The 14,444-nt window shown below is 39.2% G+C and overlaps 1 protein-coding gene across 1 annotated transcript in view; it reads right to left on the bottom strand.

Annotated features, from left to right (window-relative positions):
* Positions 1-9,100: 9,100 nt before the first annotated feature.
* AMD1 (adenosylmethionine decarboxylase 1) overlaps positions 9,101-14,444 on the bottom strand; it is a 25,138-nt gene continuing 19,794 nt past the window's right edge. The window contains exons 5-9 of the mRNA XM_040474385.1: positions 14,243-14,285; positions 13,956-14,100; positions 13,526-13,618; positions 13,294-13,449; positions 9,101-12,887 (exon numbers count right to left, since the gene is read on the bottom strand). Coding sequence (XP_040330319.1) covers positions 12,747-12,887; positions 13,294-13,449; positions 13,526-13,618; positions 13,956-14,100; positions 14,243-14,285 — 578 coding nt within the window. The 3' untranslated portion in view covers positions 9,101-12,746. The remainder of the gene's footprint in view (positions 12,888-13,293; positions 13,450-13,525; positions 13,619-13,955; positions 14,101-14,242; positions 14,286-14,444) is intronic.

Below are 14,444 nucleotides of genomic sequence, written 5' to 3'. Positions count from 1 at the left end.
ACTGCAAGTTTCTCATGTTACCCTCACTAACCTCCCAACCACACTCTCACATCAGTGTATTCTATTTTATTGCTGAGTAGTATTCTGTTGTATGAATATGCCACAATTTATTTATTCATTTACCTACTGATGGACATTTGGGTTGTTTCCAGACTTTGACTATTACAAATAAGGCTATGATAGGGGTGCTGGGGTGGCTCAGTCGGTTGGGTGGCCGACTACCACTCAGGTCATGATCTTGTGGTCTGTGAGTTTGAGCCCCGGATCCGGCTCTGTACTGACAGCTCAGAGCCTGGAGCCTGCTTTGGATTCTGTGCCTCCCTCTCTCTCTGTCCCTTCCCTGTTTGGTCTCTGTCTCTGTCTCTCTCTCTCAAAAATAATAAACATTAAAAAAATTTTTTTTAAACAAATAAGGCTATTATAAACATTCATGTACAAGACTTTTTTTTTTTTTTTTTTTTTTTTTTTTTTTTTTTTTTTCAGTAAGCTCTATGTGGGACTTGAACTCATGGCTCCCCAGATCAAGAGTTGTGTGCTCTGGGGACTGAGTCAGCCAGATGCCCCCATGTACCAGTCTTTATATGAACATATGCTTTCACTTTCTTGTTGAAATATATAAGAATGGAACAGCTGGTTCTTTTGGTAGGTGTATTCCTAACTTTATTTTTTTAATGTTTGTTTATTTTAGAGGGGGGGAGGGGCAGAGGGAGGGAGACAGAGTATCCAAAGTGAGCTCAGGGAAGAACCGGATGCAGAGCTCGAACTCATGAATGTGAGATCATGACCTGAGCTGAAGTCAGATGCTCAGCCAACTGAGCCATCTAGGCACGCCTGACAGACTTTTACAAAGTATTTGTTTGTACCCATCAGCAGGGTATGGGAATACCAGCTGCCACACATTCTCTCCAACACGCCAACCTTTTTAAAAAATATAGCTCTGAGATATAATTCGCATGCCATACAATTCACCCATTTAAAGTGTACAATTACAGGGGCACCTGGCCGGCTTAGTTGGTGGAGCACGTGGCTCTTGATCTCAGAGTTGTGGGTTCAAGCCTCACGTTGGGTGTAGGAATTACTTAAAAGCAAAATCACTAAAAAAAATAAAAATTAGTGGGGCGCCTGGGTGGCTCAGTGGTTGAGCGGCCGACTTTGGCTCAGGTCACGATCTCGCGGTCCGTGAGTTCGAGCCCCACGTCGTGCTCCGTGCTGACAGCTCGGAGCCTGGAGCCTGTTTCAGATTCTGTGTCTCCCTCTCTCTGACCCTCCCCCATTCATGCTCTGTCTCTCTCTGTCTCAAAAATAAATAAATGTTAAAAAAATTAAAAAAATAAATAAGTAAAAGAAAAAATAAAAAAATAAAAAATAGAAAGTGTACAATTACACTTTCTGCTAAGTGACAATAATCCTAATATTGATGAAAGTCAGGTTACTTCTGGCAGTTTTGTTCTTTCCTCTAATATTTATTAAGTGGTGACTATGTGCTGGGCATATAGTTCCAGACACTTGGTATTTTAGCTATCACTTACAATGCAACTAATTACACCAGAATTTAGTAGCTTAAAACAATAAACTTTATCTCTCACAATCTCAGTACATTTGAAATTTGGGAGCACCTTAACTGGTTCTGGGTTAGAACGTCATAAGGTTGCAGAAAAGATGTTGGCCAGGACCGTGGTCATCTAAAGGCTCTACTGGGTTTAGGGCATTTCTTCCTAAGATGCCATTTAAAACCCTTCTTTTGAAGTCGCACTTGATAATTTCCATAGCATCCTGTTGGCTACTTAAGTCAGCTCTATCAATGTGAGAACTTCTTGGAACCTGGCCTCCACCATTTGGGAAATAAAGAAATGAAACAGACATATTATCTCTGCCCTCAAATCTTACATTCTAGTGGAGGTAGCTGGATAATAAATAATAAACATGACAAATTACTTAGCATCTAATGGAAAAAATGAATAAGGATTAAGGAACAAGGGCGCCTGAGTGGCTCAGCTGGCAGTGCATGTGACTCTTGATCTTGGGGCTGTAAGTTTGAGCCCCATGTTGGGTGTAGAGATTACTTAAAAATAAAAGCTTAAAGAGCAAGCAATGTTAAGATTGCTTTGGGATCAAGCTACGATTTAAAACAGGTTATCTGTAAACTTAAAAAAGAAAAAAAACATTAAAGGGGTGCCTGGGTGACTCAGTCAGTTGAGTGTCTGACTCTTGATTTCGGCTCAGGTCATGATCTGACAGTTTGTGGGTTCAAGTCCCAGGTGGAGTTCTGCACGGACAGCACTGAGCCTGCTTGGGATTCTCTCTCCCTCTCTCTCTGCCCCGCCCCGGTTCATGCGTGCACGTGTGCGCGCTCGCTCTCTCTCTCTCTCTCAAAAATAAACTTAAAAAAAATTTTTAAATAGGATGTTTGAAAAAAGAATAAAATAGGCTGTTTTGGGGCACCTGGCTGGCTTATTCAATATAACATGCAACTCTTGATCTTGAGATAGTGAGTTTGAGCTTCACATTGTAGATAGAGAGATTACTTAAAAATAAAATAAGAAAATAGGATGTTCCTGGTAGGTCTTATTGAGATGCTATTTAAACAAAATATTTGGTTGGTGAGGGAGTGACCTATGTTGATATCTAAAGGAAGAGCATTCCAGGGCATAGTTGGTGTAAAGGTTCTGGGATAGAATCATGCCTGGTGCGTTCTAAAAAAGCAAGGAACCAGTGTTTCTGGACAGGGGTGAGCAAGGAGAAAGTAGATGAGGTCAGAGAGGAGGAAGGGGACAGATAAATCTATAAGGTAAGAAGTTTGGTTTGAAATTGAGTGAAATAGGGAAGAACTAGAAGGTTTTGAGCAGAGGGTTTTATACTTTTCATTCCCTCTCACTACGTCATGCACTTCTGTTCAGTAAATATTTGTGGATGGATTTCAGTGGGAGTTGTATGTGAAAATGCTGACTTTAGTAGTTACTAATAGTGACAAGTGTTGGGTGGCCGCAGGGCAGCCAGAGGGGGAGATGTTTTGAGGCACACAAGACATAGCGGAACCTTCGGACTGTATAACACATAGCTAAAAACAATTTAGAAATACGAAGATAATTCACAGACTTGCCAAAAAAACATTTCGTAGCGATTCCCTTAATCTTGACAGCAAGCTTTTGGCATCAAGATTCTCTTCACCAGTTGCCTCCCATACTTAAAACTTCAGTCCTGCTGTCTCACTCATTCTTTTGAATGGAGATAAAGGATTCATTTTGATTACTGATAAAACTTGATGGCCTTTTACATTATGACCAGTGAATAGCACATCATACAGTGTCATTCAGTGACAATGTAGTTTTTAAAAGGAGAATCAAGGGGCGCCTGGGTGGCTCAGTTGGTTAAGCATCCGACTTCAGCTCAGGTCACAATCTCACGGTCCGTGAGTTTGAGCCCCGCGTCAGGCTCTGGGCTGATGGCTCAGAGCCTGGAGCCTGCTTCTGATTCTGTGTCTCCCTCTCTCTCTGACCCTCCCCTGTTCATGCTCTGTCTCTCTCTCTCTCAAAAATAAATAAACGTTAAAAAAAAAAAATTAAAAAAAAAAAAAGGAGAATCAACAATGATAACACTTGATAATTTGATAAGAACTGAATGAGATTTCCTTTCAGAGTGTAGAACAATTAGCTACTAGATTAGGGATGTACTGATCATAACTGTCCGGTGCAAGAAAGGTTAGGTTGTGAAGCAATAGTTTTCATTAGGTTCTATAATGTCCTTGAGCAAGTCTTGCCTCCCAGCATAGTAACAACAGGAATGATTATTTGCAATGGGAGGATCTACTTTTCAGCTGTAAGAACTGTTTGTTTTTCTAGGAAATGAGGGGTGTATTTTATATATATTTTAGTACCATGTTCTAAAAGTGTCTAATAAAAATTCTAAAAATTAAGCAGAATTATTCTGCCTTTAGTGTAGAGCTCATTTCCTCAGGACACGTAGCACCAGCAGTCAAATATGTTTTGAATGAACCTAATGAGCGGGGTGGCTGGCCTATGTCCCCAAATGCTAGCTGAATGCTTGCTTTATCTGGGCGGCATTGTGGTAGCGTCCCCTCCCTAAGGAAAAGAAAAAGAAGAAAAAGAAAAAGAGAGAAAGAGAAAGAGAAAAAGAGAAAGAGAAAGAGAAAGAACAAGAACAAGAACAAGAACAAGAACAAGAAAACCAAAAAACCTCAAGGCAACCTGGCTAGGCACAATCCCTCACGACCTTGTAAGATGAGGCCACTTAATCAGACTGCATGTTTGTTACCATATATGGGAGACAAAGAAGTAGAAAATATATAAAAAAAAAACTATGCCACGTGGGGTTTGGAGCTCAGTTCTTCCTGTAGGAACCCAAGTGAGCTGTGCTAGCACGAAAAAAGTTGCTTCCTGGAAAGAGAAGCCTCAGTGTCAGGACTCTGTGTGTGAGAATCCTGCTACAGCATGATTTCCACAAAGACAGGAAAATGACCCTCAGCTGTCCCCTTTCTCATTCCTCAGTTTCCACATTCGGAAGTACATAAAGCTCTAGATCAGTGCTACAAAGTGTGTGGTGCTATCAGCCCCAAACGGCTGCCAGTTTGCAAACAGATAAATACAGAAACTGAGGGCAAGTATTCGGAGTTTTTATAACTATTTGGCAGAGTGATCTTGTCTGCTGAATAATTATTGAAAAAACAAAACAAAACACTGTACCTTTTAGGGGCGCCTGGGTGGCTCAGTCGGTTAAGCGTCGTCTTCGACTCAGGTCATGATCTCGTGGGTTCATGAGTTCGAGCCCTGCATCGGGCTCTGTGCTGACAGTTCAGAGCCTGGAGCCTGCTTGGGATTCTGTATCTCCCTCTCTCTCTGCCCCTCCCTAACTCACGCTGTCTCTGTCAAAAATAAAAAAAACATTAAACAAAACAAAACAAAACCACACTGTATCTTTTAAAACAATCCATGTTCATAGTATCTGGCTTTTTGCAGTGTAGTCTTTTAGGCCATGAGAATTTGGAAATAAAAACTGTTCCAGATGACCCTTTACCTCTGAGGTCAATCAGAAAAATGCCATTGATTCCTGCATGAACCCAGCCTTGTTTTCATGAATGTGTGAATGCCGGTGGCCTCAATCTCTCAACCTAGTCTGTGACCTTGGCCTCCATTCCATTTCTGCATCAGGACTGAAAACCAGCGTACAAAGGCCTCCGTGGTGGTGTGCCTGCCCAGCGGGAGCTTCTAACTCAGCACTATCCCTGCAGAGTGCAGGTTATGGTAGGAGGCTCAAGGGAATTGGCAGCCAACAGCAGGAACAGTTTCTGTTGTTAGATATTATTTACTACTCAAATGGTAAGCCAGTATACCCCTATGGGTTTTGATAGCTACACCTAATTTCATTGTGGGATTGTTTGACCAGGGCCCTACAGGTGCGTAGGTTTGTTTTGCTTATGTGAATCAATCCCTTTAAGTCATCAATAAATTTAATAATTTGAGAATAGGTTAGGCATTCTTTATGAAAGTACGCATAGTCTCACAGCCCCAGTGTAGCAAATTTGGGTTTATCCACCTTTTGGCTCATTAAACATATCCAAAAGCAAACCTATTCTCTTCTAGCCCAATCCTCCTCACCCTCCTTGTCAAGTAGGACCAAACCAGAAAACTCCAGGTTTCCTACTTGTTCTTTGGTGTCTCCTATTTATCATTTTGTTGCTGGGACTTCACCAAGTTAGCAGTCACATTTACCTCTCCTCTTGCAGAGGCTAACTGGTCTCTGGAAATCTAGCCTAACTTCCCCCAATCCATTTGGAAGTTCCTCACAGGATTATCTCTTTGGCCTCTTTAAATTCCCCCCCCCCCCAACCCCGTTAAGTTTCTTCAAGTATTTCCCTCATTATACAAAAGTCTTGTATAAACCATTAATTGAGGGGCTCAGATGTGAGCTGTCCTGGTAAGGAAATTGATGCGTTGGTCCTGGGAGCAGGGGTCAAGGGAAAATGAAATCTAAGTTTACTACCAGAGCACCCACCATCTTAACCACTTCCCCTCCTATTCGTTCAGCTCCTCCGCATAAATGGAGATGCTTGCAATTCACCTCGATCTCTTTGAAACAAGATCTTAGAATGCTACATCCTTGCTTTTTAGTGGATTCTCACAGCTGTTTGGCCCAACCTCCCCAGGGAAGAGGCAGACTCTCTTCCATACTCTTGTAACGCATGCCTTGATCACAATCATGAGTTTATGCATCTATTTCCTCTACAAGATCCTTGGAGGGGGAATGATTATGGCTCATTTATATATGCTCAGCATCTGGCACTATGGCTCTTAGTTCATAATTTTTGGCTGAACGCATGTTAATTTTACCTATACAGTAACCTAGTTCTCCTAAAAAGGTTGGGTGAGCTTTGTTCAGTATGAACTTTCATTTATTAGCTCCATGCCTTTTCCTTTTTAACGTTTATTTATTGAGAGAGCACGCATGCGAGCAGCAAAGGGGCAGAGAGGGGGAGAGAATCCGAAGCAAGTTTTGCAGTCAGTCCGCAGCCTAACGTGGGACTCAAACCCATGAACCGTGAGATCATGACGTGAGTCGGACCCTCAACTGACTGAGCCATCAGGCGCCCCTCTTTCAAGAATTTAATGTAGGGAGAGGCACCTGGGCGACTCACTTCTTTGACCATCCGACTTCGACTCAGGTCATGATCTCATGGTTGAGTTTGAGCCCCGCGTCAGGGTCTGTGCTGACAGCTCAGAGCCTGGAGCCTGCCTTGGATTGTGTCTTCCTCTCTCTCTGCCCCTCCCCACTCATACTCCGTCTCTCTCAAAAAAAAAAAAAAAAAAAAAAAAAAACCTTACAAAAAAAAGTAACACAGGGGGTGTGCCTGGGTGGCTCAGTCGGTTAAGCGACTCACTTTGGCTCCGGTCATGATCTGTATTCGTGGGTTTGAGCCCACGTCAGGCTCTCTGTCAGCGCAGTCTGCTTCAGATCCTGTGTCCCTCTCTGCCCTCCCCAGCTCGTCCTCTCAAAAATACTAAAACTTTTTTCAAAAATAAAAATTTAATGTAGCTGCATAGAAATGGCCACATGAACTAACCAGCACCTTAACTTTTGACATCTTGGTTTTTTCTACACACAATTTTGTTTAGGACTATATACACATTTTGAAAAATTTCTTCAAAACAAAAAATGGATTACCAGATTATCCTCCCTAGGAAGTATTTTCCATCATTGGATTAGTGTTTATTTCCAGAAAGCCTCATCAGTGTTAAGATTTCATTATTTCAACTCATTTTACAGGCTTTCAGTCCTTGCAAAATGATCAGTGCTGGTTGGGAAAATGGTTGAGGGGCAGATCCAAGGAATCTGCTTGGAGAGCCAGGGTCAAGGACATCAAGGGATTAATGGAGGCCTTTCTAACTTCCAGGGTTCACCTCCAACCTCTTACTAAAATGCTAAAGATGAAGGCAAAACAGGAAAATGTGCTATCAAGAGTGGGGTATTAATTCTTGAATTGTAAAGTAGGTGAAATAATTCAATTCCCACGTTTTAGGGTAGGCGTGAAAAGGATTATTTTTAAAAGTGGACTGAAATACTGCAGTGACTAAGAAAACAAGTTGGGGGTGGGGTGCCTAGCTGGTTCAGTTGGTCAAGTTGTACTCTTGGTTTGGGTTCAGGTCATGATGTCATGAGATCCAGCCACGCATTTAGGTGCTGACAGTGGATTCTCTCTGCCCCTCCTCTGCTCGTCCTCTCTCAAAATAAACTTAAAAGAGTTGAACACTTATTTCTATTTGTGGAACCTGGAGGAAAGTTACTTTATTTTCTTTTAATGTTTATTTTGAAAGAGAAATGAGAGAATTGGGCAAAGTTATTCAAACAAGACATTTCTGCCCCCAGTATTTGGGAGCCTGTTTTAGACCTAAAGTTCCATCACTAAACTCCCCAAAGACAGGATTATCTTAACAGATAAAGGAGACAAGCCGTATGATCATTCCATGGGTACCCAAAGGGGGAGGAGAGGTCTGATAAAATTCAACACCCATTCCTGAGAAAATCAGAGAATATGTAAAAGGCATCTAACTAAACATCTATACGTAGAAACCAACAGCAAACATTTCTGATGGACTATGCAATGAATGTAATGAATGTTTCCTTTCTAAAACTTAAGAGAGGACTTTATTTAATGGAGGACCAGGACAAGACTCAGGCAAGCAAAGCCCCCAGGGAGCAAAATGAAAGGATGTACTTATTCTCTCAGAAGACTGCTTGCAACAGTCTGGGAGCCCCTCCTGAATTTTGCCCCCTAGTCTACCCTTACCGCTTAAATTCAACATGTACTAGAGGTCCTAACCAGTGCATTAATGAAGAGCTTAGCAAGGTCCTATAATAAAAGATTTAAAAAATTAAAAATTACAAATCAGAAAATTCAAATGACACTAGCACCAAGGGCTCGTGAAAATCATACAAAACATCACACAGAACACTCCTGAGAAAAACTTAAATGACAACGGATCCTACTCAGGATACTACCCAATTCTAATTACTCAATCTCAGTCTCTTTTAAAGTAGAAATTGAAGGTGCCTGACTGGCTCAGTCAGTAGAACATGCAACTCGTCATCTTGGGGTTGTGACTTCAAGCCCAACCTTGGGTGTAGAGCTTACTTAAAAAAATAAATTGATGAGTTTTAGTATCTACACAGAAATACAGGTAACCCATGGAACAGTCCAAGCATGGTAACAAACTGGTCCAATACTTTAAAGGTAATTTAAATTCCACCAAAGTAATTCAACTTAAATTATGCCAAAACAAATTATTTTGTTTTAAAATGGTGAAAGAAAGCACAAATGGTGCCAGAGTTAACTGCACAATCACATGGGTTAAAAAGAAACTTCAATCCCTACCTCATACCACACATAGAAATCTGAGGTGGATCATAGATGTAAAAGCTAAAATTATGAAGGTTTCACAAGAAAACAATACCACCACCACCACAATGTGAGGCTATGTAGATTTATTGAGACAGAAAAAGACCCATTCAGAAAGTTGATAAATCAAGACTTGAGATTAAGAACTTCATCAAGTCACTATTAGGAAAACGAAGAAACACCAGACTAGAAAACATTTGCAAAACTTTCTATTCAAAATAAAAAGCCAACCTGATTCAAATGTACAAAAACATTTTCAGAGAATATACTAATGGCGAATAAAGACGAAAACATGTTCAGTACTCCGATACAAGGCAGCCCGAAGCCACAAAAACACTTGTATGCAAATGTTCATAGCAGCTTTATTTGTTTTCCAAAAACTGGAAACCAATGTGTAACAGAATGAATAACAAATCATAGTACATTCATACAATGGATACTACTTGGCAGAAAGGAACACATGGTTCAACCCGTCAAAAACTTTATACCAAATGAAAGCACTGTAGGGAGGATATACCTTATATTTAATATAAAGTTCCAGAGTGGGGCAGATGGGACCCTATGTTATGGTGGAAAAAAAAAAAAATTGGAAAAGTGATTAACTTGGGGTGGGGTAGAGCTGCCTAAATAGGGATTAAGTGAACCTTCTGTCCCTACATGGATGGGAGCTAAATAAAGTGTCCATTTTCCTGAATTGTAGTTAAGATCTGCTGATTCCAACTTCTAAATCTTACCTACAAAGATGTGTAGATAGATGTATCAAAGTTGAATTGAGTACTGTTTAAGGTAGGATATGAAGATTCAATATACTATTTTTGTTTACTCTATATATTTGAAAATTCTCCAATTAAAATGTTGAATTACAAATCTCATCTATTTTCTGGTGTTCTAGCTAAACCCTGCAGAGAGCTCAGTTACAAGGTCTCTCAAGGTAGAAGGGACAGATTCCAAAGGAACAGTTTCCATTTTAACACGAATAAAAGGGGGGATGGAAATATCAAGTTTGAAGGTGGGAAGTGAGGAATTGGTGCAAGTTATCTGGCCAGGACAATGAAAATAAGGTTCTTTACCTTTCATAGTGTAATATCATGTTTGCAACTTAAGGTGTCTGAATATCATTGCTCACTTACCTGTTCTTGTGAAAGAACCTGGTATTGGAGGTATTACACACATCACATATGTAACAACTAGGATCAACCCCCTTTCTATTCACATTTTAGAAAATGGTCTCTGAAAAAGATCTGAATACACATTTTTATAAGATTCCAATTTTCAGATTATAGACAGGGACTGAAGAACTGAAATTTTGCCAAATAAGTGATCATGAGACATGTACCTACATGGCAAAAATGGTCAAGCTTATAACTTTGTTCCAGTTAAGTTTATAGCTTGTTCTCCCTCACCTATTAAGAGCCTATTCTATAAAACCTGGAACATTTCACCTTCAAACTTCTGACTTAACTCCAAACTCACAAACACAATTTTTTATTCTTACCACTTACCTCTTCTACTCTGATATCCTGGTATATACATAGCCCAGCTATTTCTCTTAAGCTTTAGTTATGAAGCCACTAATAAGAAATGTTTAAATGAGTATAAATTACTTATTCTCCCAGGAGCTTAAAGATCTTCTGTCTTCATGATTACTCAAACATTGGACAATAACCACCAAATACCAATTTCCTCAAGTTATAAAAATTGCAGATGGCTAGTATTTGGTCTATACTATTTAAAAAATACATCAACAAAAAACTTTTTGAATGTCACTAGACAATGAATTAAGCAAACTTTTATTGAAGCTTAAATTGTGGTACAGAAATACATTTCAACTGATTTAAGTCCAACACCATGAAGAGAGAAATTATGGCACCAAAATTTTCCCTCCTCCATCATACACACTAGGATTAATTTTGATTACTATTCAATCTACAGTTTTAATTTTTCTAGGCTTTATTCCATACAAATTTGTGCAGTTTTCAACATTAGATAGAAATCTTAAATCTATTAGAAAAAAAAAAAAATCAGACCTCAAGCCAACAAATGTCATCAAATCTACTGGGACACTGTTCAAGAACAAAATCCACTTTGAGCATTGGTCCTCAAAACAGTACAAAACATTAATTAGGTACTGTGTGCTAATTACAGAATCAAACTGATCCACTGACTGAAAGTTTCTTCAATGAAACTTTGAATCAACATGCTTAAAATAAAAGTCAAAATTTGTGTTCCAACCACTTGATTTCAAACCAAGTAGATTTTATGTTTAGAAACACTAAAAAAAAGTGTTTCATTTATAAACACGGAAGGAACAAAAAAACATCACTGCAACAATCCAGAAAGAATCAAAAAACTTTGAGGACAAGAATACAAAATTTAGTCAACTTTGCTGTTTTCTCAGCTGCTTATATCCCAGTATTTGCAAATATACCTAAAAGATGCCAACTCCTCAAAGCCTGTATTTTTAGTCATTTCCCATAGACGTCTGGAATTTTATGTCTTATGGATAGCATTCTGCTTCACTGTATGTCTGAATATCCTGAACAGTTCTCAGTCTGGGAAGTTTCACTTGATCCTATGAAACCACGGTGAAAGAACACCAGGAAGTCAGAACACCATCATAATGCATCACACAAAGTCAAAGAACTTTAAGTCATAACATGGCAAAGACAGACTCCATTTTGAACCAAAGTTTATGATATACTGTGAATGAAAATTATTGGAGATAGCTGCTAAAAGCAAAAGTTAAGGTAAATCATCTGAGATGACTTACTAAATCCAGTACAACCTTTATCTTTATTTCCTTGCCAATAAACTTAGCGATAAAAATTCTTTTACACAACCACTTAGCAAGTTAGTAAAGGCATGGTACTCATGAGAAGCTAATTTCATTAATGGGAATACAGAATGGCATACAGTTTCTGGAACAGTTCTGCCAGTATACCCTAATAAAATTTATGTGTCTTCTTTGCTAATCACCATTGTTTATTTTGGTCACTATCTCCCAAAAGAGTCCATGCCAATATAAAAGGAGGACAAACTCCTTTGACCTTTAAATAAAATTAAGCCCAGGGTCCATTCCCCTTCCCCCTCCCGGGTATAAGATTAGTATAAACCCACAGTGTAACAGTATATTGCTTTATTGAGGGGGGGGAGGGGTTGGGAGGCAAGACACCATGGCAAGAATGAAATCAATTAAAGGAAGTACAGGTACAGGAAGCAATAATGTTAAAATAGTAATACACAAAATGGGTAACCGCAATCATTTTCTGAAGAGGACTCGACTCGTGGAAGATAAACTTTAATCACTGTTGCAAAAAACATCTGTATGAAGTAGAAATTGGTTTCAGTACTATTAGTAGAGAATATGTTCTAGAAAGTGGAGGTAACTGGATGTAAAATCCTGGCAGCAATTTAATAGAACAGTCCCAGATGATTAGGCTGAGGCCAACACCTAATGAGGACGAAAGCCTTGTCTGTGGGGAATTTTGGATGATACCTGGAGAAATATTACATTGTGCGTAAACCAAATTGAATTGTTTTCACAAGTGTTGTAAAGTTTCATATAGTAAAAGGTTTTTTCTACATGCACTTCAATTTCACAGCAAGAGTGGCATAGGATACCTAAACACAGAAGAGAGCATTCATGCAAGATATCTAACTCCTTGATATAATAATGCATACAATTCAAAATGATTACACTATCATTACATCTAGGGCTTTCTGCAGCTACAAGGTGGTGGTTATGGAAAGCACGGCCCCCGGTATCAATATCTAAAAAGCAGCCACCACCTCCTTCTATGTGTGTTCTCTTTTTGCGTTTTTTCTTCATTTTTATTAATCAACTCTGCTGTTGTTGCTGCTTCTTAGCAAAACTGGTAAAAACAAAATTGTAATCATTGAACATAGCGCTCTGGCAATCAAGACGTTTAAAGCCTTCAATCTTCTGGGGCGAAGAAAGCACTGTGCGACATTTAGAACTCTGGGGAAAAGAATTTAAACCAATCGTTAGTGCTTTTAATCTGCAGAAGTATTTTCAAACACAACAGTCACTTAAAAAGTATTTAAGACTACTATCTTAAAGAAACTGTGGCATTTGAATACTTTAGCTGTCCTGTGGGTGGATGGAGAGGGGCATCGTCCTACGTTGTCTCCCCACCTCCCCATCTGTCTACAGGGAAAACAGGACAGAAGGAACCCATGAATTGGGCTAGATATAAAACAAGGACCAAGTCTAATCAATAACAAAGCATCGTTTCTACTAATAACCTCACCCAGTGATACTTCTAGATATCTGCTGTTACATGCCATCTTAGGATATGTTTTATGACATGATTCACTATCCTTATTTCCTGTAAGATTTTATGGTCAGTAATAAAACAAATTACCTGATTTACAAACAGGGTGGTCACAAATTTTCCTGGCTTGAAGACTTCCACAACTTTCCTGATCAGGTCATCATAGGAGGTCTGACTTAAGTTTGTTTCAAAGCTAACATAAGAAAATTCTGGTTCTGGAGTGATGTGAATAGTCCAATAAGTTCCCTTAGAGAAACAGTTTTATGTTAATAATGAAATGGGTACACTTAAATATTTAACAATTAAGCAAAACATTACTTACATCCGATTTCATTCCATTCATCGAATACCCACAAGGATTGAACAGTGTGGCATCAATGACAGAACCTGGTATCAGGTCACGAATTCCACTCTCCTGGGAAAGGAAAGACTGAATTACATACAAATTCGAAAAATACACTTATAGGCCTGGGTGGCTCAGTCGGTTAAACATCCGACTTTGGCTCAGGTCATGCTCTCAGTTTGTGAGTTTCAGCTCACATTGGGCTCTGTGCTGACAGGTCAGAGACTGGAGCCTGCTTCAGATTCTGTGTCTCCCTCTCTCTCTGCCCCTCCCCTGCTCATATGCGGTCTCTCTCAAAAATAAAAAATAAACATTAAAAGAAGAAAAAAGAAAAAAGAAATAAGAAAAAAAGAATACACTTTGAGTTAAAATTATTTAGTCCTAAAGAAGAATTCCTGAAAATGCTTACACGAGTGACATCCTTTGCAGTAACACCATCTTTCATGTAGAACTGGTCCATAACTGCTGGGTCAAGCTCACTCATCAGAATTTCCAGGGTTTGATCTGGCTGACTGATTACCCGAGTCTCTGGGAAATCCAAAGTATACAAGTACCTATATAAAAGTTAAAAAAAAAAAAAAAAAAAAAAAAAAAAAAGTTTCTGAAAATGACAAATAGCAATTTAAAATAAATCCTATATAGACAAAAACAAAAAAACAAAACAAAAAAACCCCCATAAAACTGTGTCCAACATACCAACAGTCAGAATTCATACGTCCCATACAATATGCTGCTCCATCTGTTAAGGGAGGAGAATAAAATAAATTTAACAGCTCCATTTCATAGGATACTTTTGCCTCCACTCCTCCAATAGCTAGGGTGATAGTGCTTCCCTCCCAAGCAGGCAGGATCTCATCATCCCATTAAAAAAAAAAAAAAAAAAAAAAAAAAAAAAAAA

The sequence above is a fragment of the Herpailurus yagouaroundi genome, unplaced genomic scaffold (genome assembly GCF_014898765.1).
Source record: "Herpailurus yagouaroundi ecotype Mexico unplaced genomic scaffold, PumYag 139, whole genome shotgun sequence".
In the NCBI taxonomy this organism is placed as follows: Eukaryota; Metazoa; Chordata; class Mammalia; order Carnivora; family Felidae; genus Herpailurus; species Herpailurus yagouaroundi.
Note: the sequence above shows the minus strand (reverse complement) of the source record. Positions and strands in the feature narration are given on the sequence as shown.